The sequence below is a fragment of the Suillus plorans genome (assembly GCF_016647745.1).
Source record: "Suillus plorans strain S12 chromosome Unknown HD556scaffold_56, whole genome shotgun sequence".
In the NCBI taxonomy this organism is placed as follows: Eukaryota; Fungi; Basidiomycota; class Agaricomycetes; order Boletales; family Suillaceae; genus Suillus; species Suillus plorans.
The window spans coordinates 249,469-269,819 of record NW_024537440.1 but is presented as its reverse complement, the minus strand read 5'-3'; the positions used below and the strand labels follow the sequence as shown (position 1 = coordinate 269,819).

The following is a 20,351-nucleotide window of genomic DNA, read 5'->3' as shown; positions in this document are numbered from 1 at the left end:
TCTAGAGCAAGTCCTTGCCAGTTTGAAATTTGTTCAGAATCTTCAGATGGAGTCCCTCGTCGTTGCGACCCACTACACGCAAATGCTACTAAATGATCTTACTACTACCGAATTCAAAGCCAACGATTCCAGTACGAAACCCTTAGCTCCCTGATAACTCATTGCTCTGTCTGGTAATCTACAGTCACCTGAAGGTGGGTACCTCACTGTCGCTGTGTCCTTCGAGTCCGTCCTGACTGATCATGATGAAGTTGCATGTTTATTATACTCGGTCACGTGGTACGTAATGCTTGACGCTGGCTTATAAGCACAGCATACAGTTCACACATGGAAGCTCAAAAACGTAACTCTTCGCTACTCACGCTCAATATACACTATCCACTAATTATAAGCTTTAGGTTGCACCGGGACAGCGTAGGATTGGAAGTATTTAGTGTGCATAATGAAAATAGAAAATGCATGTCCCGATGGGGAAATTTGAAAAAGCTTGCTGCTTTTCACCAACAACTTAATAAGCGCACACGGGCAGCGTGACGCAAAGATTGACAGGCCTGATCAAGAGGACCATACACTGCATGAAACTACAGATTAATTGTTGTGGCACGAGATGAAGTGGGAATCAACAGATTCCGATCGTACCACGGATACTTGAGAAGCACATCAAGTGCAATTGGTTGTCGCCACTGTCTCGACTGAGGGTAACTGACATCGTCTAGAACAGTATTACCACACAAAGCGCCATGTTACACAATCATACAACAGTTCCACATCGTGAATCTACCTCGACAAAAATTTCAAGCAACCTTCACAGCCCAGACACCTCCGCTCCTCTCCGAATCGGACTATGATTGATCATGATGGTGTGTGTTGCATCATCAAGGTCTAGCTGAAAACAAACGAATCAGCGGGAGTGTTGCCACAACGTGGCGGTGAAACGTACGCAAGCGATGACCTAGAGCGATTTCAAGAACAGCCTTGATTAACTCTGCCTTAGCCCGAGAGCACGAAGATTCTTTTTCCTTTGCCTGAGAGCGTTCGAAATCTTCTTTTGCCTGTGCCTGAGAGCTTTCGAAAGCTTTTGCCTTCCTCTTGAAGGGTTCAAACGGTAACTTCGCCATCCAAGGCAGCTTTCCTTGATATGAATAGACAGCAGTCCTCACAGCTTCTTCATATGCGCAGGTGGCAGTAGCCACAGCTTCTTCATATGCCTGGACGGCAGCACTCACAGCTTTCCTGACAGCAGCTGCGTGCGGAGATGCCATGTACTGCTCGAGAGCGACATGAAATAAGGGATCAGACTCCTTGTCCTGAAGATAGCGCCGCTTGTCGAAAATGTAGAAAGAGTGTTCGAAGATGATGACAACAGCTAAATGGTCAATGATAAGCAGGTTCATCGCAACGTAACCTCAAAAAATCACCAGAAGTGAGCTGAACAATATTCTCCAAAGGTGATGAGTCGGAGGCCTGGCAGATTCGCAACATGAGAAATGTATTCACAATCTGTAACCAATTAAACATACCGCAGAGAGTAACCTAGACCGTATCTTTACACGGTAATCTTTGTCAAGCAGCTCCTATTGATGGATCAGCGATGTCGTTCGCTAGCAAGGCTCTGGACTCACCATCTATTGAAGGATGCGCGATTTCAATGGTAAGCAAATCTCGAACTCGATGGAGGATCAGCACACTGACTTCCTGGCAATGGATGAGTAATGCCATTGGTGAACAGAGCTAGAGCTTGAATGAGGATGAGGGATCGAGGGACTCACGCCCTGTCAACGGATCAGTGATGTCGTTGGTGAGCAACGCTCGAGCTCAATGGCAGATGAACACACTCACGGACTGTCAACGGGATCAGCGATTTCATTGGTCAGTAGTGCTCCAATTCGACTGCGGAGGATGTGCTTACATCCTGTGAATGGATGGTCGGTGTCCTCAGTCAGTATGGCTCGCATTCGATGATGGATCGAGAAACTCACAACCTGTCAACGGAGCGGTATTGTGTTCGGTCAGTGAGGGCGACGTAGAATCAATGCACCCACATCCTAACAATAAATCAGCGATTGCATCGGTAAGGAAGGCAAGAGATCGACAAAGGATGATCACACTCACAAGCTGTCAACGAATGGACGATATCTTCTGTCAGTAGCTGAAAGTCGGTGGAGGATCGATGTACTGACCTCCTGGCGATAGATGATCAATTGTGTTGGTCAGGAATGCTCGAACTCGACAAAGAATCAATGGACTGACTTGCTATCAACATATCAGCGGACGATGGCTTGATTCAGGAAGGCTACACTTGATGGAGGATCAAACACTCACATGCTTTGAGCAGTGAGCAAAGACTTCAATCAGCATGGCTCGAGCTCGTTGAAGGAAGATCAAAAACTCACACGCTTCGGGTAGTGGGCAACGACCTGGATCAGCATAGCTCAAGCTCAGACGAGGATCGACACACTCACGTCCTGCGAACGGTGGGCGACGACTTGGATCAGCATGGATCCTGCTCGAACGGGGATCGACACACTCACATACTGCGAACGGTGGGCGACGACTTGGATCAGCATGGCTCTTGCTCGAACGAGGATCGACACACTCACGGTCTGCGAACGGGGGGCGACGACTTGGATCAGCATGGCTGTTGCTCGAACGAGGATCGACACACTCACATACTGCGAACGGTGGGCGACGACTTGGATCAGCATGGCTCTTGCTCGAACGAGGATCGACACACTCACGTCCTGCGAACGGTGGGCGACGACTTGGATCAGCATGGCTCCTGCTCGAACGAGGATCGACACACTCACCAGCTGCAAACGGTGGGCGACGACTTGAATCAGCATGGCTCTTGCTCGAACGAGGATCGACACACTCACCATCTGCGAACGGTGGGCGACGACTTGGATCAGCATGGCTCCTGCTCGAACGAGGATCGACACACTCACCAGCTGCAAACGGTGGGCGACGACTTGAATCAGCATGGCTCTTGCTCGAACGAGGATCGACACACTCACCATCTGCGAACGGTGGGCGACGACTTGGATCAGCATGGCTCCTGCTCGAGGGATCGACACACTCACGTTCTGCGAACGGTGGGCGACGACTTGGATCAGCATAGATCTTGATCGAACGAGGATCGACACACTCACGTACTGCGAACGGTGGGCGACGACTTGGATCAGCAAGACTCCTGCTCGAACGAGGATCGACACACTCACGTACTGCCGAACGGTGGGCGACGACTTGGATCAGCAAGACTCCTGCTCGAACGAGGATCGACACACTCACGTACTGCCGAACGGTGGGCGACGCCTTGGATCAGCATGGCTCTTGCTCGAACGAGGATCGACACACGTACTGTCTGTAAGTGAACGTCCAACGTAAATGAGAGCAATGTTCGAACTTTACGATAATCTTACCTGAATGTGTGGAAACCAGACGCCCAATATCCCAATTATCCTCTCATAACCCTCAGATGACGTTGTCTCTGCAGAGTCCATATGTTTTGGGAGTGTTCTGTGCAATATCAGTCGCTAACGTTTGCGGCAGGTGAATGAGTCCATGGGTAGTTACCTCTCAACTGCATATTTCATGCAGATCTCCAGATTGGTCTGCTGGGTCGAGACGAATATTTGCTGAAGCACTTCATTATCCAGAGTTCCGGCCGTGCGTTCAATGAGTATCCTGCAATCTGCATCATCCTTCTCCATGTCTAATAGATCAAAGGTCATCGTGTATCGCGACTCGACGACGAACCGGCTTACTAGAAAGGCACACATGACATTTTGGAGGCCATCGTACTTCCTTGAGAAACTTCAATTGTGGCCCGTTAGGGAATGACTCTTCGGCTTGTTTCGGGGCCAGTTCCCTAGCGTCTTTCCGAGATCTTCCTTCCGCCCTTAGCTTGGTGAATTCGACGTCGTATAGCGCGTCAAACTTTGTGAATAATACTATCACCGGTACTGAGGATTGTGATTCTGCGCATGAGTCGAATGTCAACGAATATGGGATGCGAAAACATACTGCTTCCTGTGTCGCACTCAGAGAAGAATTTCTTTTCAGCTGCAGTGAACGACCTGCATGCTTCGTCCATGGGAATGCAATACCTATGTCGAATCTGTGAGGTAACACATTGTCGCGATTGATCGGTTGCAATTACCAGATAGCATGTAGCTGATTCTTTATTCGATCTTCCTTAGAACGGCGCGAGATGAATGCCTTGACCTGTTCGAATTCGGATGTGCCGCCTGCCTCAAAACCCCGTGAATCGTGGAAAATGAACCCCGGGTTGCTTTCGAACACCATTTCATTCTCGATGTCGTGCAGTCCGCGCTGAGAGGACGTCAGCTCATGGCATCGACTAAGAGCACACCTTACCTCTCTAGATGCCGTTAAAACTTCAACATCGATCTGATGTCGACGAGTCAGTACCATACTCCTACTAGCAATATGATGCCTACCCGTTCCCCGTCGCTGTTGTATATTTTTGGATTATCCCGTGTGTTGCAAACTCTTTGGAGGATGGTCGTTTTCCCTGCGTTCGCTCTTCCTATAACGAGGATTCGAAAGCGACCGATTTTCTCTCTTATCCTTGAGGGATCCATGGTGGAAGTGGTAGCAAATGTGAGTCACGAAGAAGCGTTGGTCTCGCCTTATAATCATTGCAGGGTGTGAACCCGGCAAATACTCAACCCTAAGCCGGCATCTAGATTCAGTACTTGGGCAATGGGCAATGTTATTAATACAGGAGAGCTGTGTACCATGAGGCGCACGAAGTGTGTTGGCACTTTGAGGTTTCGATTCATTAGTTAACTGTGCAAGCGTGGCAGCCTATAGTACTTGCCCAGGCCTATGATAACCTGGCTACGCTCGACACGCTAGCTGAACTTTTCCCCAAAGATGTTGCGTCTATCATTGGACCAGTTAGTTTGTGAGCTTTTGCGCCGAGTCCATGTTTTTTTTGTGCCATCTGTTTGCGCAAGTTTCCAGTCAGCTAAAAGACAGACAGTTCCTTCATTTACCCTTGAAAAACCATGGGTCCTCATGCCAGTCCGACTCAACAGCTATATCACATACCATGTTTTCTATGAGTCCGACTGCACGTGGTTGGCCAGAAGCCCGATGGGCGATATTAATATTGATATGGCTGTATACCATGAGGCAACCCTGTGCAATGCTGAGGTGTACACGAAGTCCTTGCAAGGCCAACGACTCGGATATTTGAAATTAGTTCGCAAGCGGAGTGTGGAGTTGGTTGTTTTAGATTTAATTTTATGTAAGAGAACTTCGTGCACTGCGGCTGTGCAACATGTGGGTTCTCTTCTCTGCCTACCCCACAGCGCCCATTGGCAGGTTAATTCTAGCAAGCTCCGGTGCCCTGTCTGCAGCCTGCTTTCTTTCAGATTTTCTTTTCTGCTACGAATTCCAGTATAGCTCCAACGGCCCAGATCGTTACGTGCACCGAAGTCATTGAAGTACAGTGTGGAAGCCGGCTACGAGTAGAGAGCACTGGCACACTGATCTCTCAAGCTCACTCGTGTAGGAAGTTCACTGTTGTGAACTCTCGTCAGGTTCCTCACCCCAAACCCTGATAAGGGGAGGAACCATCCACCCAGTCACCATGACACCTTCTACCAGTGGTGAGCATGAGCACCGTCCTTGCCAACACCTGCTGCCGTGCGCATGCAGATTCCTGCACTTTAATGGACGTGGATACTTGCGTGGATGTAGGGGCTTGCACCGACGCGAACTCCTTCATTGACGCAGATGCCCGCGCTTATGCTCGCACGGATGCCTTCTTACTACTTTTGCTACCAACTGTCTCATGTACCCTCACCTCCATGCGTCTCCTTGCGGGCTCCTACAATTCAGGGATTCAAGGTTAACTTTGGTGCGTCGCATTCACTCCTACTAATGTGGGAATAGCCGCTCACTCCTGCACAGGTCGGGATCGCTATCAGGGCCCTGCTTGCAACCAAGCAGACATTTTTTCTCGTTCTCAGTAACACAACCGCATAACAGCACCCACACAGTTTTTATGTACTAGTAAGCACTCCATTTATAAATCACGCGCACGGTTCGATGGAATAACAAGTCACCATGTCCAACGAAGATGAAGCAGGCAAGTTTAGGCGATTCTCTCCTTCCATCCTCTCCAGTCTCACCGCCAACATCTGTGAAGAAGAGATAGGTAAAGTGGAAGCACAAGTTTTTAGGCTCGTGAAAGGTCCTGTATGTCGTTGCAGGTGTCGCAATATCTAGCCAGCAGTTGACACGTTTGGATGGTGTGCGGTATATCCTCTCATCGATTATATCATCCAATAGCGCGCATGCAAGTGATATTGGAAGGCACGAGACAGATATAAGTAGAACATGGATTTCCAAGTGGTGCTATTGGGTAGCGTAAGAAAAAAAAAGAGAACTTCAAGTGCGATGATGTTGAAAACGGTATGTTGGTCAGATGATACAAAAAAACGTATTCAGTCCGTCTCCTCAGACTCGGGGCTTCCATTCAAAAGATCGAGATAGCCATTAACCTCGTCCCACTACTTCAAGCAAGTAGGGACCATTGAGAGAGCACGGAAGGCGGTGGGTACCGTTTCTCTATCCGTGAGCGGACGTGTAGTCGACTTGCCACGGCTTTCAAAGGACGGGTTGCTATCAAGGTTGAAGCTTGAAGTAGCAACGAGGAAAGTCGAGCTGCAGGGTCCGGAGCTGAGTAAAACAAAAGCCTGAGAATTGTGTGATCACTGTCAAAGAGCTGCTCGAGGCCTGACTGTTGGACCAGGGGAGGTTCTGATTTACCTTGCACGCGTGACAGAGTTGCTCAGCCTCTGTCCAAGGCGCGCACGAAACACTGGCTTCCATCACAAACTCTTCCAGCGAGGGGAATTCTGAGGATGCAGCCATTTTTACATAGAAACAAGACCTGTGAGGTTAAAGTTGGCGATGTCCCAGCCCAAATTGAAATATTGAAGGCCGATGAGGCGGTTGAACGTTCACTGAGGAAAACAGCGCGATACTTATATTTGAAATCCGGATGAATAACCGATAGATTTGGTCAAGTTTCTGAGCTTTTGTTCTGCTTCTTCGGGCAGACAAGTGTAATTGGCCATTGTTTGATTGAATCCGAGGTCGAGATCTGTGATCGTGATAAAGTAAATACACGAGACCAACAAACATCTCTGACAGGAGAGGTAAGTTGAGTGTGTGAGATCGACGAGCTGAGTCTATAGTAGTCCGTGGTTTGGTATCAACATTCATTATAGATGCGGCTAAAAATAGCTATAGCCGAGTTCGGTCACAATATCGGCGAACAGACAAACCGACGAGCGTTGAGCTTGTTGATTGAACCGGCGGCCAGTGATCTTGATTGAATTCGAGCTGTATAACGTGTTGATTGCCTACCGAGTCATTTACCGCGAGCGTGTCCCCAGTCACAGCGATTCAAAGTACTAAGCGATACGTTTGGAGAAGGTGTGACGATCGCGGAATGATAAGGAAGATGCGTAGGAATACACGGTGGGCACAAACTGATGTGACAGCAATTCTCTCGCACACATGAACCTGCCTCTATGCAGTCTCAAAGGCGCTGTGGTGTATTCCTTACGGACAGCTTTCTAATACGTGCTGTTTCTTCGATCTGCCTTTCGCCAACACTAACCGCATGACGATATACACCATGCTACCAGCCAGCGCAATGACCTGTGATCCGGTGAATCGGAGACTTTGGTGGAGAAACAGTATATAGACTCACCCCGGAGAACACCGCGGGTATCCACCAAATATAGTTTGATGTCAGCAGAGCGCCAGCTATAGGCGTTCCTAGAATAAAACTTAGACTTTGAAGCGAGTGATGTCAGAAATGCACTTGCCGATCAAAATCCCGAATCCTGTAGTAACGCGTGCAAGTTCGTAATAGCTCGGGAGTGATTATGATCTGACAAGACTCACCGCTCACGAAAAAGGAGATGCCCATCCGCGCACTATCATAGACCCAGTTTGAATGATGTCATCCAAAATTAGGCCATTACTCACCCAAGCTCAGATGGGTCAGATGTTAAATCAGCTATAAGTGGGGTCCATACCCCGATGTCTGCACCATCCATCAACACATCAATACAACGAGTAGAAACAAAATTACTCACATAGCCCTGCAAAATATCCATAAACCACACCAAGCACTATGGCGCTGGGCAGATTACTCAATCCAATAAAGCCCAAGTTGAGTACACCGCATGCAATCGTCGCAACTATGGTTAAATTCGGGACTCCTGTGAAGGCTGCGATGAAGCCCGACGTGACTCGTCCCACCGAATTGGCAGCATTTAAAATAACTAGCTAGTGACACAGTCAGTAGACACATCACATGCATAGCGCTGGATCCTACAGAGTAAAACGAGAACGTGGTGCTGATGCCGTGTTGGATACAGTCGAGTTGAAAAAAGAACATCGGATAGTATAGGCCAATCTGGAAAAGAAAGCCCCTACAAAAAAGTTATTTGGAGGGATTCGAGAAAAGGTGCGCGGTAGGTCTCACGCTGCGGTCATTAAAATAAACGGTACATCGCGAATACACTTTTTAGCTGCCGCAACGTAGTTTACCGGTGTCGTCGGCGAATCAAGGCGAGTTCGCATGCATAGACATGCGATTAGAAGGAGCACGGTGACCAACCCTGCGCTTGCACGGACACCATTGGAAAAGCCGAGAGGACCATTCAAAAGGTTATTAAGCATGATCGGATGGATGGTAGCGCCCAATGAAGATCCCGTAGCGACGAATGTGAGAACCAGGGTACGTTTGCGTCGGAAATAATGCGCAGTGACAGCCGTGCTCGGGACAAACAAGAGCCCGGCTGCGATACCTGAACCCATCCCTTGAGCAAGGAATATCTAAACAAAGTCAGAAGATAAGACTAGAGAGCTGGGGAAAGTTACCTGGTAGTACTGATCAGGTTTTGACAAAGATAACATGAAAAGAGAGAAACTCTGCAGAAGTGATCCGGCAATCATAAGATGGTAGCTAGTCAAAGGGTGCTGAGCATCATCGAACACGTCCAACAAAATGAGACTCACAAATATCCTCGGTCATACAGTGAGCCTGATACGAGGCCTACAGAGGTGAGTAAAAACATATTCACGCTCCCTATCCATCTACAAGAGACCTTGAGGATGGGCGGCGTGGAGACCGAAGTAGAAGCTCACGATATAGCTGATGATGTTTCTTTTGTGAGGTAGTGTTGGGTATAAAAATCTGGAGTGTAAGAGTTAAGCATCCATCCGTGCTATGATGTAAAGTCATGGTACCTTGATATACACCAAATGAAGTGGCATAACTTTTAACTCGGAGTCATACACCGTTCTTGACTAGCACCAGTAATAGACTCACCCGAAGCCGCTGAACTGCACAAGGAACCTAGACAAATCAATCAAGACTCGGGTTTATTGTCCAAATAACAATTATTACGATCCAAGGACAGTTATCCAAGCTGCCAGACCACCTTCAGGAAACTCGTTCGAGAGTGAGGGAGGGTCGGACCCCTTGGTGACCGGATATGATTCCACTAGTGTCTCCGAGGCCTGTTTATCCTCATGGCAAGGGGCTCCTGTATGAGGCTTGGATTCAGACGCCATCGAGAGCTGGGACAAACGACGGTGGCAACTGTATATATAGTACATAGACCCTCACCTAGTCACGAGTTGTGAACCCTGGCTCGGCTTCACGGAGGAAAGTGAGAGCGTGTGGGAAACGTAACGTCGATGTATTGACTCTGAGCCTTTTGCAACTGACACTTTAATTAGTCACAGCCTGATGATAAGGTCAATGAACTTGAGATGAACCCCCTACATTACCTTATACGTTCGAGATTGTCAGCAAGATTTGACAATTTGTGCAAACGGAGCTAATTTGGTTCACACTATGCTTGGCCACCACAGGAACAATATGTCAAACCATGGAGGCCAGGAATATCGTACGTGGGGCGTTGAGTCTGAGTTGTACCCAGCCCCGGTTTCTCAAACAACGGTTCATGGACTCGCGTTCCGAGGGCCTTGTTGACGATTGTTGACAATAATACTACCAACTCCGGAGGATTAGCCTCTGGAGCTTCTTTACCTTTTCGTATCTTCGTTCTCACTGCAGGTAGCTTTCTACGTCTCGGACTTCCTACTTGTATGTTTTCCTCCACGTAGTTTTACCTCAGATCGCGTCTCGCTGAGGTATGCCTTTTCTTGATCGCTAGTACTTAGTCTTGCTAACGTGTTTCCACAATCGGACCGATGATGCTGTTCACTCGTAAGCACAGGAGACCAAAGTTTACTCGTAGTATCCCCTGATTTGATCAACCCCCTAGTGGCGCACAGGGCACAGTCTGATCCCACTCTAAAATGCATGGTTACGCCACATATCCCCTCGGAGCATTGTGCCACATACGTCATGCGTCCGAATGTGCGGGACCTCTAAAGGTCGTACGCACTCAAGAACCGAGCAAGTATAAGTCAGGCTGGTTTGAGCCTGAAGATATCTTCTTTATTAGATGCGGGCGTTGAAATTTGAAAGGTAGCTGTAAGGAACAAATTGAGACATGCATGTAAGTATTTGGGCAAAGCCCCGAAGGGGTCTCCGGCATACTTAGACAGCGTGAGTAGCTGTTGTGTCATACGCGATGGCAACCCCCCCTTGCTTCTCGTTCGCTATCGACGCTCGCCACGACCTCGTTCTGTATCCTTTCACGATAAACCAAATCACCTTTACTTCAGGACGCACATCAATGGCAACTATCGGTGCCCAGGACATCAGACAAAGAATCGGGCGCTTCCGAGTTCTGATCATGGGGAGAGCAAACGCAGGTAAAACGACCATCCTTCAGAAGGTCTGCAACACCACGGATCAACCAGAAATTTACAATGCCAAAGGACACAAGGTGCGAGTGATGGGTGATCTATGCCATGCACGGGTCTATCGCTCATCAATTATGGCTAGATCGATGCTGCCATCGTAGAATCCTCGCTCAAGGTGTGTGCATCATGTGCCCTGTGGTATTATCATTATGTGCGCTGACGGACGCTCAGCGTGGAAATCACGACATCACAAACGAAATGGTGTTCAGAAGTAATCCTGTTTTCATCTTTCACGACTCGTGTGGTTTCGAAGCGGGCACTGATAAAGAATTCGAGAGCATGAAGAACTTTATCTCAGAACGCGCACATGCGACGAAATTAGAGGACCGAATCCATGCTATTTGGTAACCAACACCTTTCTGACCTTCCGCGCTTGTTGATTACCGTCAGGTATTGTATTCCGATGGACGAGCATTCTCGAACATTCCAGCGGTCGGAGGAGAAGTTCTTCTCGGAGTGCGACACTGGGAACGGTGAGTTTGCAACTTCATTGTCACTTGCCGTGCTCGGACTACATGATTGATCTTCAGCTCCTGTGATTGCGGTGTTCACCAAGTTTGACGCTCTGCGTGCAGTTGCGTATGGTGATATCAAGAAGCAACTACAAGGTGTATCAGCAGAAGAACGCTCAAAGAGGATTGCCCAGGGCGTTGAGGAACTGTTTACGAATACAGGTGTCTTGGAGAAGTTGCGCAAATCTGAAAACCGTGCCCGTTATAAGTCCTATGTACGCTTGCAGTGTAAGTGATTCAGATCAACTTCTCCCCATGTCAAAGTTAAGATTAGCAACCGTCCTAGATATGAACAAACAGGATACAAACTGTGACACTCTGCTGGAAAGCACCACTCTCGCATTGGACAATGAAGAATTGCAGTTGTGCTTGGTATCAACGCAACAATCGAATCTAGAGCTTTGCATCAAGTGTGCTGTGACGTGAGTCACAGATTTACAAGTCACATACGTTTGTTCCAACATCATCTAGAATAGTCGTGGATCGTGCGCATCAGCTATTCGGGCTATTTTATCAATCCAAAATTGCTGGGTGGTTTCCACATCTTAAAGTAAGACAAAGATTGATTCAATCTGACGATTCCCTGGTAATGATGCTCACGGATGGGATAACAGCTGGTAAGATTGCGATTTACGAAGCTGGAACAGGATGGACAGCGCTGATACCTTGTTGCTACTCGCCTGTTGACAGTGGGTAAGTGCCATGATGGTTTCTAGTCATCGACCCATGCTCATGATCGCCATCCCTCGCTGCTGCTTGCCTGTTGACAGCAAGTAAGTACCTTGATGGTTTCTGGTCCTCGAGCCATGCTCATGGTCCCCATCCCTCGTTGCTGCTCGCCCTGTTGACAGGGCGTAAGTGCCTCGATGGTTTCCAGTTTTCGACACATGCTCATGATCCCCATCCCTTGTTGTCACTCGCCTGTTGACAGATAGTAAGTACCTTGATGGTTTCTAGTCCTCGACCCATACTCATGATCCTCATCCCTCGCTGCTGCTCGCCTGTTGACAGCCGGTAAGTGCCTTGATGGTTTCTAGTCTTCGGCCCAAGCTCATGATCGCCATCCCTCGATGCTGCTCGCCTGCTGATAGGCAGTAAGTACCTTGATGGTTTCACACCCTTAACCCATATTCATGATCCCAATTCCTCGTCTGTTGACAGTATGTAAGTGTCTTGATGATTTCATACCCTTAACCCATGCTCAGGATCCCCATTCCTCGCCTGTTGACAGATGGTAAGTGCCTTGATGGTTTCTGGTCCTCGACTCATGCTCATGATCCCCATCCCTCGCTGCCGCTTGCCCTGTTGACAGAACGTAAGTGCCTTGATTTTTTTAGTCTTCGACCCAAGCTCATGATCCCCATTCCTCGCCTGTTGACAGGCGGTAAGTGCCTTAATGATTTCTGGTTCTCTACTCATGCTCGTGACCCCCATTCCTCGCCTGTTGACAGCGGGTAAGTGCCTTAATGATTTCTGGTTCTTTACTCATGCTCATGATCCCCATCCCTCGCTGCTGCTCGCCTGTTGACAGACCGTAAGTATCTTAATAGTTTCACACCCTTAACTCATGCTCATGCTCATGATCCCCATCCCTCCCTACTGCTTGTCTGTTGATAGCGGGTAAGTTCCTTGATAGTTTCTGGTCCTCGACCCATGCTCATGATCCCCATCCCTCGCTGCCGCTCGCCTGTTGACAGGAAGTAAGTGCCTTGATGATTTCACACCCTTAACCCATGCTCAGGATCCCCATTCCTCGCCTGTTGACAGGTGGTAAGTGCCTTGATGGTTTCTGGTCATCGACCCATGCTCATGATCCCCATCCCTCGCTACTACTCCCCTGTTGACAGAAAGTAAGTACCTCGATGGTTTCTGGTCCTCGAGCCATGCTCATGGTCCCCATCCCTCGTTGCTGCTCGCCCTGTTGACAGAGCGTAAGTGCCTCGATAGTTTCTAGTCCTCGACACATGCTCACGATCCCCATCCCTTGTTGCCACTCGCCTGTTGACAGAAAGTAAGTACCTTGATGGTTTCTAGTCCTCGACCCATACTCGTGATCCTCATCCCTCGCGGCTGGCTCGCCTGTTGACAGGAAGTAAGTGCCTTGATAGTTTCACATCCTTAACCCATGCTCATGATCCTGCTGCCCGCCTGTTGATAGGTGGTATGTATCTTGATAGTATCTTGTATCGAAATGGTACTGAATAGTATGACAACGTTCACTTGTTTTCATAGCCCAATGTAAGCATTTTCTATTCTCTCAGATGAATCGAATCATCATCACTCATATAATGCATAGTTCGTTGAGTGTCCATCCTTGATGATTTATTTTCCGTGTTCATTCATCTTGCATATTTCTTGTCCTGTGCAGAATGTGAGTCATTTGATCCTTATAACGCGAAGCATGAAATGTATCAATCGTTTTGATTCTTTCACTATAGGATGTGAGTATCTTTTAATCGCCAAGGGTTCTTTCAATCACATAATACCTTGTATTCATCATGTGCTCGCAGAATGTGCGTTAATCATGTCCTGTCTGAAATGATTGTACTCCACTGACAAACCTTTTATTTAGCTCGTACGTCCATCGATGGTATTCGCCATTACATAGTGATGCTCATCAGGTTCCAACCCCTGACAGTTTGTAAGTTACCTGAGCACAGCAATCATGGTCTACAATCTGGTGGTTAATTATTCACAACTGTTGCGTCAACCAAATAGAACGTGCGTACCTGTCATTAACCAAATGTTAATTTGCCACCTCATGACTCTGACATTCGTTTCCCGCAGGAGGCAAGTGTTTTATTCTGTGGAGTTGATTCTGATACCCACACTTTCAACCTGTGGCTAGGGCGAAATCAAGCTAGAGGACATTATCCGCATCCTTCAACCTTTGGTATGTCGGTTTTCCTCCATATCGATTCTCAGCGCTGTAAGAGTGTAACAGGCTGCAAAAGGTTCATCGGGTGCGAATCAAATAATTCAGACTGGCATTGGTTAGTTTCTCACCGCATGATCAGTTATAGTCTTGATGACAGGAAGCAGCTACTATTCTCGCCCTTGAGTACTCCGCCTTTCTCCCGTTGAACTACTTGGGGGACTTGAAGCGCGTCGAGTCTGCCGTGAACTACTACCTGAAATCTCCCACGGCTGTCGCAGTTGAGAAAGGAGCGAAAGAGATTTCTCGTCAAGGCTACGGCAGAGAGGAGCTGGGGAAGAAGATTCTTGAGTTCATTCTTGAAAATCGCTTGTGTACGCCCCTCGCTTGGTTGGAAGTCGAAACTTACTGACAGCCTGCAGCAAAGAACTTGACTGAAAAGAAGTAGATGGTGCTCGAGCCAAGTTTTCTGTTTTTCGATGCATACTATGCGCTCGTGTTTTGTACGATACGAAGCACGCCAGTTTCAACTCCTGAGCGGCGCAGACTGTGATGTTTCCTTGTTTCTGATGCTCTTCCTCATGCTATCATGATGTACTATACTTGGCACTCCAGTTTTAATTGCTGAGCGCTGCAGACCGTATTGTTTCAACACCCGTTTGTCGTATTTCGTCATATCGCGTTCTGTTTGTGCTATGTAGATTTAGGCTTGCACTCGTCAAATAATTGTTCATTCTTATTTTCAATCATGAGACTTTTGAGAGCTGGCTCGGTATGCTTTGATGTTGAAGCGGACGGGCATGCCGACTGACAACAGACAAATCATCCAGGAGGGAATCACAGCATTGGATTATTGACTCGTAATTGAACATAACTTTATTGTATTGTCTCGATGAAGGGGAAGATATCGGACAGAGAACCAAGATGATAGGAAATGACGCAGACGTATCGAGTCATTGAGAGGGTCGTGAATCGTAGGATACGACAAGGTAGCGCTTGAATAAGTTGAAGTCGGATGGGAAAGGTGCTAGGCAATAGAGGAGATGAGAAACGTTCTCATGACAAGGGACGCACCATCAAGTGTACTACGTTTGCTCTACGCGGTTCTTACCGAGGCGACTCCAAAAAAACGTGTTCAGGTATGGGCCATCGGGTCAACATTGAACAGATGGTGGTGTCGCTGAAGACCATACGAATGGATTTTCCATTTAATATGTTAACAGGCATGGTGTCTTTGCGCTTGAAGTTGCATGGCAGGTGTGGTCACTGGTCCACCTTCGGGACGTGAATTAACGATATCTGGTGATTCTAGTCGAGTGAAAACGGGTACTAGTGCAGTCACTGCTTGTAGGCGACCAAGGACCAAGAGCATATCACTGAGGTTGATTTACATAGCCTGATCAACACGATGCCAGTGCAAGAACGGTAACAGCCAACAGTGGACTTGGTGAATTCTACCATGGGATGTAGTGTTGCCGCCGAAGCGAAGTGAGGTAACTTCGAAAACGTGAGAATTCGGTTGACTTCGTTTGTTTCGAAGTCAGTTGAAGTGCACTTGGTCCAACTTCGAGATCTAGGTGAATCGACTGTCTCTGTCATATTTCAAACTCATTGCTTTTAAGAAGGGTAGTCACACGAAGGGTGCTGCGGCATTGGCCGCTTCGTTCAGGAACTACTAGTGCCAGTCACATCACCAAAGTCGTGCACACTGCAGACTGCAAACCACATAACGGGCCAGTAACTCTTACTACAATTGTTTCCTGCTTTCATGAATACAACAACGGGGTTAGTTTTCTTGTGCCCATTCTGACTCACTCTAGTATCATTGATATTTGCGTGCACATTTTGTGGGCAGTTAGTCAGTATCGTTGTCATATTTGCGCAGCGCGAAGCAAAGTCCCCGAGTCAGAGAAGCAGACATCTGAGGTCAGTCTCATACTGCAATTTGACATTTATCAAACTCTTGACCTTGCAGTCCTCAGGCTTAAGCTAAAACCGGACGACCCTTCTAATTCACGGTGGGATATCGTCAAATTCGACTCGGAGATTTGATTCTCAACGTTACCGAAGTCCGTCGATTTTCTTCTGGTCTCGCCAACTCCAGTTTCTCGCAGTGCCGCAGGCTCGCCTATAAACGTGGTATGATAGAAACTTGGTTATTGTGCTATATAGCTAAAGTTATAAAGTCGGTGAATATCCTACATTCAAGACAATATTATGGTATAAATCCGTTCGAACATCCATGGCAACCTAAGGAATGTCCTTCAGGTACCGTGTTTCAAGACAACTAACAACCCTGCTGTTAATCTGACGTAGTCATGTTGCAGTAATAATAGTCCTGTTGGAAACTGAGATTGACCGCACTGTTGAATCGAGTGGTGGCACTTACCGTGAGCGTGTAGCAACAAGATGTCACGTAGCCACTTGTGCAATTCCCCGAGTAGCATTGACACTGCTCATCATCCACACTCCCCGGTTCAGACGAATCCTTTTGCAACACAGGTAAGCAGAGGTGTCTTTCTACGCTCATGGATCATTCTCACCTCCGCGCAGCAACGGAGTTGGCCGTCACCACAACTGACATCAACGACCATAGCATAGACTTGGCAAAGGAGAAGGAAGATAGCAGAAATCGTGAAGATGCGAACATACATGTCGGTGCATAACGAGGTCGAAGCGACTGCTGTTCCATGTGCCTTTTAAACCTGTCGGCCTCGGGGTGAACGCTTCCATTTCATCACCACGGAGCTGCCAGTGACACTACAATTTGGGCAGTGTTGGTACTGGAAGTTTAAATTGGAATGACTTCATGCCTGATGTCACTAGGCGCTCCCCGAGGGCTCCCCGAGGCTGCGTGGTAGTGGCTACATGACTGCGGTCCTTACAGCAAGGGTGGAGACGGGTCGCAGGTGCCCACATGTTACCCTTCCGAAGTACTTCGGCTTCCAAAGCTCCCAAAAATAAGGTGCGTGTGTTACGTGATCTACGGCAGAGGTCAAGACTTCCAGCACCACTCGGTGAGGTCTGCTCGTGTATAAGGTTAAGCACCTTTCCATCGCGTGTCTACTATTGCCCACCACGCCCGACCTGCAGTCTCCCGCTACCCACCAGACCACTCGGGTAAGTGAGAGGTAAATTTGCAGCTGATGAGGTTTCCGAGGTCTTGTCATTACGTTCTTTTGTTACGCTGCACGCACCTTGTTTTTTTCGGGAGCTTTATGGAGCCGAAGTACTTCGGAAGGGTAACCAGGCGGCGGGCACTCTGGTTCATTGTTAAGATTAACCGCGTCTGGACATCGCCGAAGTTCTATTTTTACAGACAACCTGGACAGTTCCATATATACCTATTGTTCGGTCCATTCAGTAAAATTTACCGAACAGTGATACACCGACGACAATGACCATGGTGGAGTGGTGGAGTTCCATCTCAGCCAATGGCCAAAATCCGAGAAGTCTCGTAAGCCACAAATTCTAGCTCAAACGAGATTAATCGGCAAGCAAATAGGGCTTGAGGCCGCTATGTACGTACTACTACGTACCGCCGTGAAGCTGCCAGTGGAGTTCGATCATCGCACTTCGAAATTTTCATATCTGGGCCCAAGAACCATATAGTGACGCGCTTTACAAAATCAAAAGAACCAGTGACGTATTACAGTACTGCCTACATACTTGTAACCTGATTACCCGGTGACATGGACAGCGAAACAGGCTATGTCAGGTGAGGAATCTCTACCCGTGTCTAAGGGCAGCAGTGACCAGAACAGTTAGGGAGAAGCAAAGGGTAGTAGACGCGATGGGGTGTACTGTCTGTCGACGCCTTCCGGAAATTTGGCTCTGCCATATTTGACGACTACCCCAGAGCAATTCAAGATCTGAAGAGAAATCGCCGACACAACTTTGATCACAATATATAGACCAAAACGATCTACACTTGGCAGGTGGGATGGTTGAGGGCAACCGACGGCGCTGTGCATGTCGTTGATAGACTCGCCTCAGTTGATTTTCTCTAGCTAGACCTTTGGTTCAGATGAGAATGATCATTTGTGTCCGAAAAGGCGAGTACGTTGCTGAAAAGTGGTACTTTCGTCTGACACCTTTTTGCATCAAGACCCTGCGAGCTCTGTTACGGCTAAACTGTGGAACATCCTGACGAGTCAACAACACTAGTGCAGTCTTTTTTGTATCATATCGTCTGACCTGGACCTGTCTTATTCCCAAACGTCCTGTCGAAAAAATTGCGCCTCTACTCGGGGATCAACGTCCGTTTGATAGCAACATAAACGGGGGTGCGATAATGATGTCTGGTATTGCCATTGTCGTGATTATTCCACAACTATGGCACTAATGGTCACCAATGCATTTAAGTAGACGCATCTACTAGTCTACAGCACGAGATACCGCCATGATTGGCATTCACCACGTCATACTGTGTTGCTGCGGCGTGCGCCTGTCTACTGTACCGTGGCGACTTCTATGGCGCTGGATTCGTTCAACTATTCCCCACACATAAAATACACATACAGACACACGACACATATACACAGCCACGCATTCACATGCATACAACATTTGAAGACAGCATGACTCGGATGCACATAGTACTTAGGTAGTACAGGGCTATACAGCCTATGTAATCATCTATAAATTTATCCACGACGAGACTACTAATTTGATGAGAAAGCATCTAATTCTGCGCGTGTCAGCATTTGGTCAGGCTCCGTGATCAGAGCTGCCGACAGCTGCTGAGCCGTCTCCTCAATGAGATCATAAGCAAGATGAAATGCTGTTCCTTTCTTCACTGTTTGAAGTAGCGTTTTCCAACACTCCGGGTTCATCCTCCCGATTTCAGAACCAAGCTCCTGGAAACGATCGACGGCCTCACGGAAGACTTGCGGGTTGCGACCATCAAGAAGAAAACGGGCCATTGAGTTCCACCAGAGTTGCCGCCAGTCGATGGAACATGCAGTGTTGTCAGTGCAGCATGCAGCGTGCTCGATAAGGGGTGGCTCCTCGCAGGCAACAATGCGACGGTGTTCATCAAGAAGCTCTTTTAGATCTACAAAGGCATTCCACACTTCAAACCCGAGCTTCTTTCGCATTGGTCCTGGAATATCTCGGATGCGAAATTCAATGAGACGTTGAAACGCGGGAACAAAGAACTTCGTAATTGAGAATTCGAGACAGAGTGCGAGAAGGTCATATGGTTTGTGTCAAAATCGTTGTTCATGAAGGTGATGAATGGCAATATCGCGAGCTTTTTGACTCATGAACTTGTTGCTGAACCGTAGGAGGTCAATAACATCATCATGGGTAGGACCTTCCGGTTTCCAACTGTGCAATTCTGCATTAGAAGACAGTGCACTAACATGAAAATTTATCTTACCTGCCGTATGCAACTGAAAGGTAGAGCTCGAACATGTTCGTGCTGAGTTCAGGAATTATAATTGGGTGATCGTCGCTCGAGCCATCCGTGCCCTCTATTGGTCGTGATTGCCCCCCGACAGCAAACATCTCCTCGAATGTGATTGACGTGCGTGATAACTGAGTCGCATGGACTTTGAATAATGTGTTTTCGACCTGCATTTAGTTATTAGTATTGTCATGGGGAATCACTGAGTGCATATATATGTGAACAATCCGCACTAGGAAAATGTGAGTACCGTCATATATATAAAAATGACGATGTCGAAACTTCAGGAGGCTTGGAGCTAGTAATGTGGCTGTTTGAGCCTCGAACATGTCTTGGCTGATTATCCGCGAGATGGAAACACTATGAGGCTTTAGTTCAGAGCACAAACTTGAAGGACGTAAATGTAGTATAGGCTAGTGGGAGGTGCGGTAGACAAGTCACGCTTACCACACAAGGGTTCATTGGTTCTTTTTCGCTTCATCACCTCTAGAATGCAACTGCTGGCGGACTGGTATGGACCTTCCAGCTTTACCAGAACGCGAACATCCATGGCCACAAAATATCTATGCTGCAGATGGTATCATTCGTGATATCTACAATGGTGCAATCAGAATGCTTCGGTCAAATGATGCAGAACCAACCAGAGTTGCATATC

At 47.8% G+C, this 20,351-nt stretch overlaps 5 protein-coding genes across 5 annotated transcripts; 1 reads left to right on the top strand and 4 right to left on the bottom strand.

Moving 5' to 3' along the window:
* Positions 1–501: 501 nt before the first annotated feature.
* HD556DRAFT_1396221 (uncharacterized protein) lies at positions 502–1,722 on the bottom strand (the record flags this gene model as incomplete). Its single annotated transcript, XM_041303698.1, is given in 6 exon segments — positions 502–886; positions 941–1,366; positions 1,419–1,464; positions 1,521–1,575; positions 1,679–1,680; positions 1,693–1,722. The coding sequence occupies 6 exon segments, from the start codon at positions 1,717–1,719 to the stop codon at positions 876–878; spliced, it is 567 nt and encodes a 188-aa protein (XP_041156805.1). The 3' UTR covers positions 502–875.
* A 1,693-nt stretch (positions 1,723–3,415) lies between these two features.
* HD556DRAFT_766719 (GTP-binding protein) lies at positions 3,416–4,726 on the bottom strand. Its single transcript, XM_041311561.1, has 6 exons — positions 4,461–4,726; positions 4,378–4,410; positions 4,160–4,332; positions 4,024–4,106; positions 3,765–3,962; positions 3,416–3,712 (listed from the first exon to the last, which is right to left on the bottom strand). Exons 1-6 carry the CDS (start codon positions 4,602–4,604, stop codon positions 3,570–3,572), a joined length of 774 nt encoding a protein of 257 aa, XP_041156804.1. The 5' UTR covers positions 4,605–4,726; the 3' UTR covers positions 3,416–3,569.
* Positions 4,727–7,605: 2,879 nt separating this feature from the next.
* Positions 7,606–9,633, bottom strand: HD556DRAFT_1243379 (major facilitator superfamily domain-containing protein; the record flags this gene model as incomplete). Its single annotated transcript, XM_041298367.1, has 13 exons — positions 7,606–7,704; positions 7,757–7,841; positions 7,950–7,985; positions 8,038–8,095; positions 8,148–8,340; positions 8,390–8,486; positions 8,540–8,892; positions 8,938–9,022; positions 9,076–9,153; positions 9,205–9,253; positions 9,307–9,335; positions 9,389–9,415; positions 9,467–9,633. 13 exons carry the CDS (start codon positions 9,631–9,633, stop codon positions 7,606–7,608), a joined length of 1,356 nt encoding a protein of 451 aa, XP_041156803.1.
* An 800-nt stretch (positions 9,634–10,433) lies between these two features.
* Positions 10,434–12,302, top strand: HD556DRAFT_765342 (uncharacterized protein). The gene is made up of 9 exons (XM_041311559.1): positions 10,434–10,922; positions 10,982–11,014; positions 11,071–11,243; positions 11,290–11,372; positions 11,430–11,639; positions 11,698–11,833; positions 11,883–11,961; positions 12,026–12,104; positions 12,182–12,302. Exons 1-8 carry the CDS (start codon positions 10,665–10,667, stop codon positions 12,071–12,073), a joined length of 1,020 nt encoding a protein of 339 aa, XP_041156802.1. The 5' UTR covers positions 10,434–10,664; the 3' UTR covers positions 12,074–12,104; positions 12,182–12,302.
* Positions 12,303–18,756: 6,454 nt separating this feature from the next.
* Positions 18,757–20,115, bottom strand: HD556DRAFT_1396128 (uncharacterized protein). Its single transcript, XM_041303697.1, has 4 exons — positions 19,930–20,115; positions 19,670–19,863; positions 19,587–19,617; positions 18,757–19,445 (listed from the first exon to the last, which is right to left on the bottom strand). Exons 1-4 carry the CDS (start codon positions 20,023–20,025, stop codon positions 18,951–18,953), a joined length of 816 nt encoding a protein of 271 aa, XP_041156801.1. The 5' UTR covers positions 20,026–20,115; the 3' UTR covers positions 18,757–18,950.
* Positions 20,116–20,351: the final 236 nt, after the last annotated feature.

Bases quoted from the DNA above. Each gene is read 5' to 3' on its own strand.
- HD556DRAFT_766719 (XM_041311561.1), bottom strand. From the start codon at position 4,604: ATGGATCCCTCAAGGATAAGAGAGAAAATCGGTCGCTTTCGAATCCTC. The intron at 4,411-4,460 runs GTAGGCATCATA...CGTCGACATCAG, and splicing joins ACAACAGCGACGGGGAACGG to ATCGATGTTGAAGTTTTAAC. The intron at 4,333-4,377 runs GTAAGGTGTGCT...ACGTCCTCTCAG, and splicing joins TTTTAACGGCATCTAGAGAG to CGCGGACTGCACGACATCGA.
- HD556DRAFT_1396128 (XM_041303697.1), bottom strand. From the start codon at position 20,025: ATGTTCGAGGCTCAAACAGCCACATTACTAGCTCCAAGCCTCCTGAAG. The intron at 19,864-19,929 runs GTGCGGATTGTT...AACTAAATGCAG, and splicing joins ACGGTACTCACATTTTCCTA to GTCGAAAACACATTATTCAA. The intron at 19,618-19,669 runs GTAAGATAAATT...AGAATTGCACAG, and splicing joins CTTTCAGTTGCATACGGCAG to TTGGAAACCGGAAGGTCCTA.
- HD556DRAFT_765342 (XM_041311559.1), top strand. From the start codon at position 10,665: ATGGCAACCCCCCCTTGCTTCTCGTTCGCTATCGACGCTCGCCACGAC. The intron at 11,834-11,882 runs GTGAGTCACAGA...AACATCATCTAG, and splicing joins TGCATCAAGTGTGCTGTGAC to AATAGTCGTGGATCGTGCGC. The intron at 11,962-12,025 runs GTAAGACAAAGA...ATGGGATAACAG, and splicing joins GGTGGTTTCCACATCTTAAA to CTGGTAAGATTGCGATTTAC.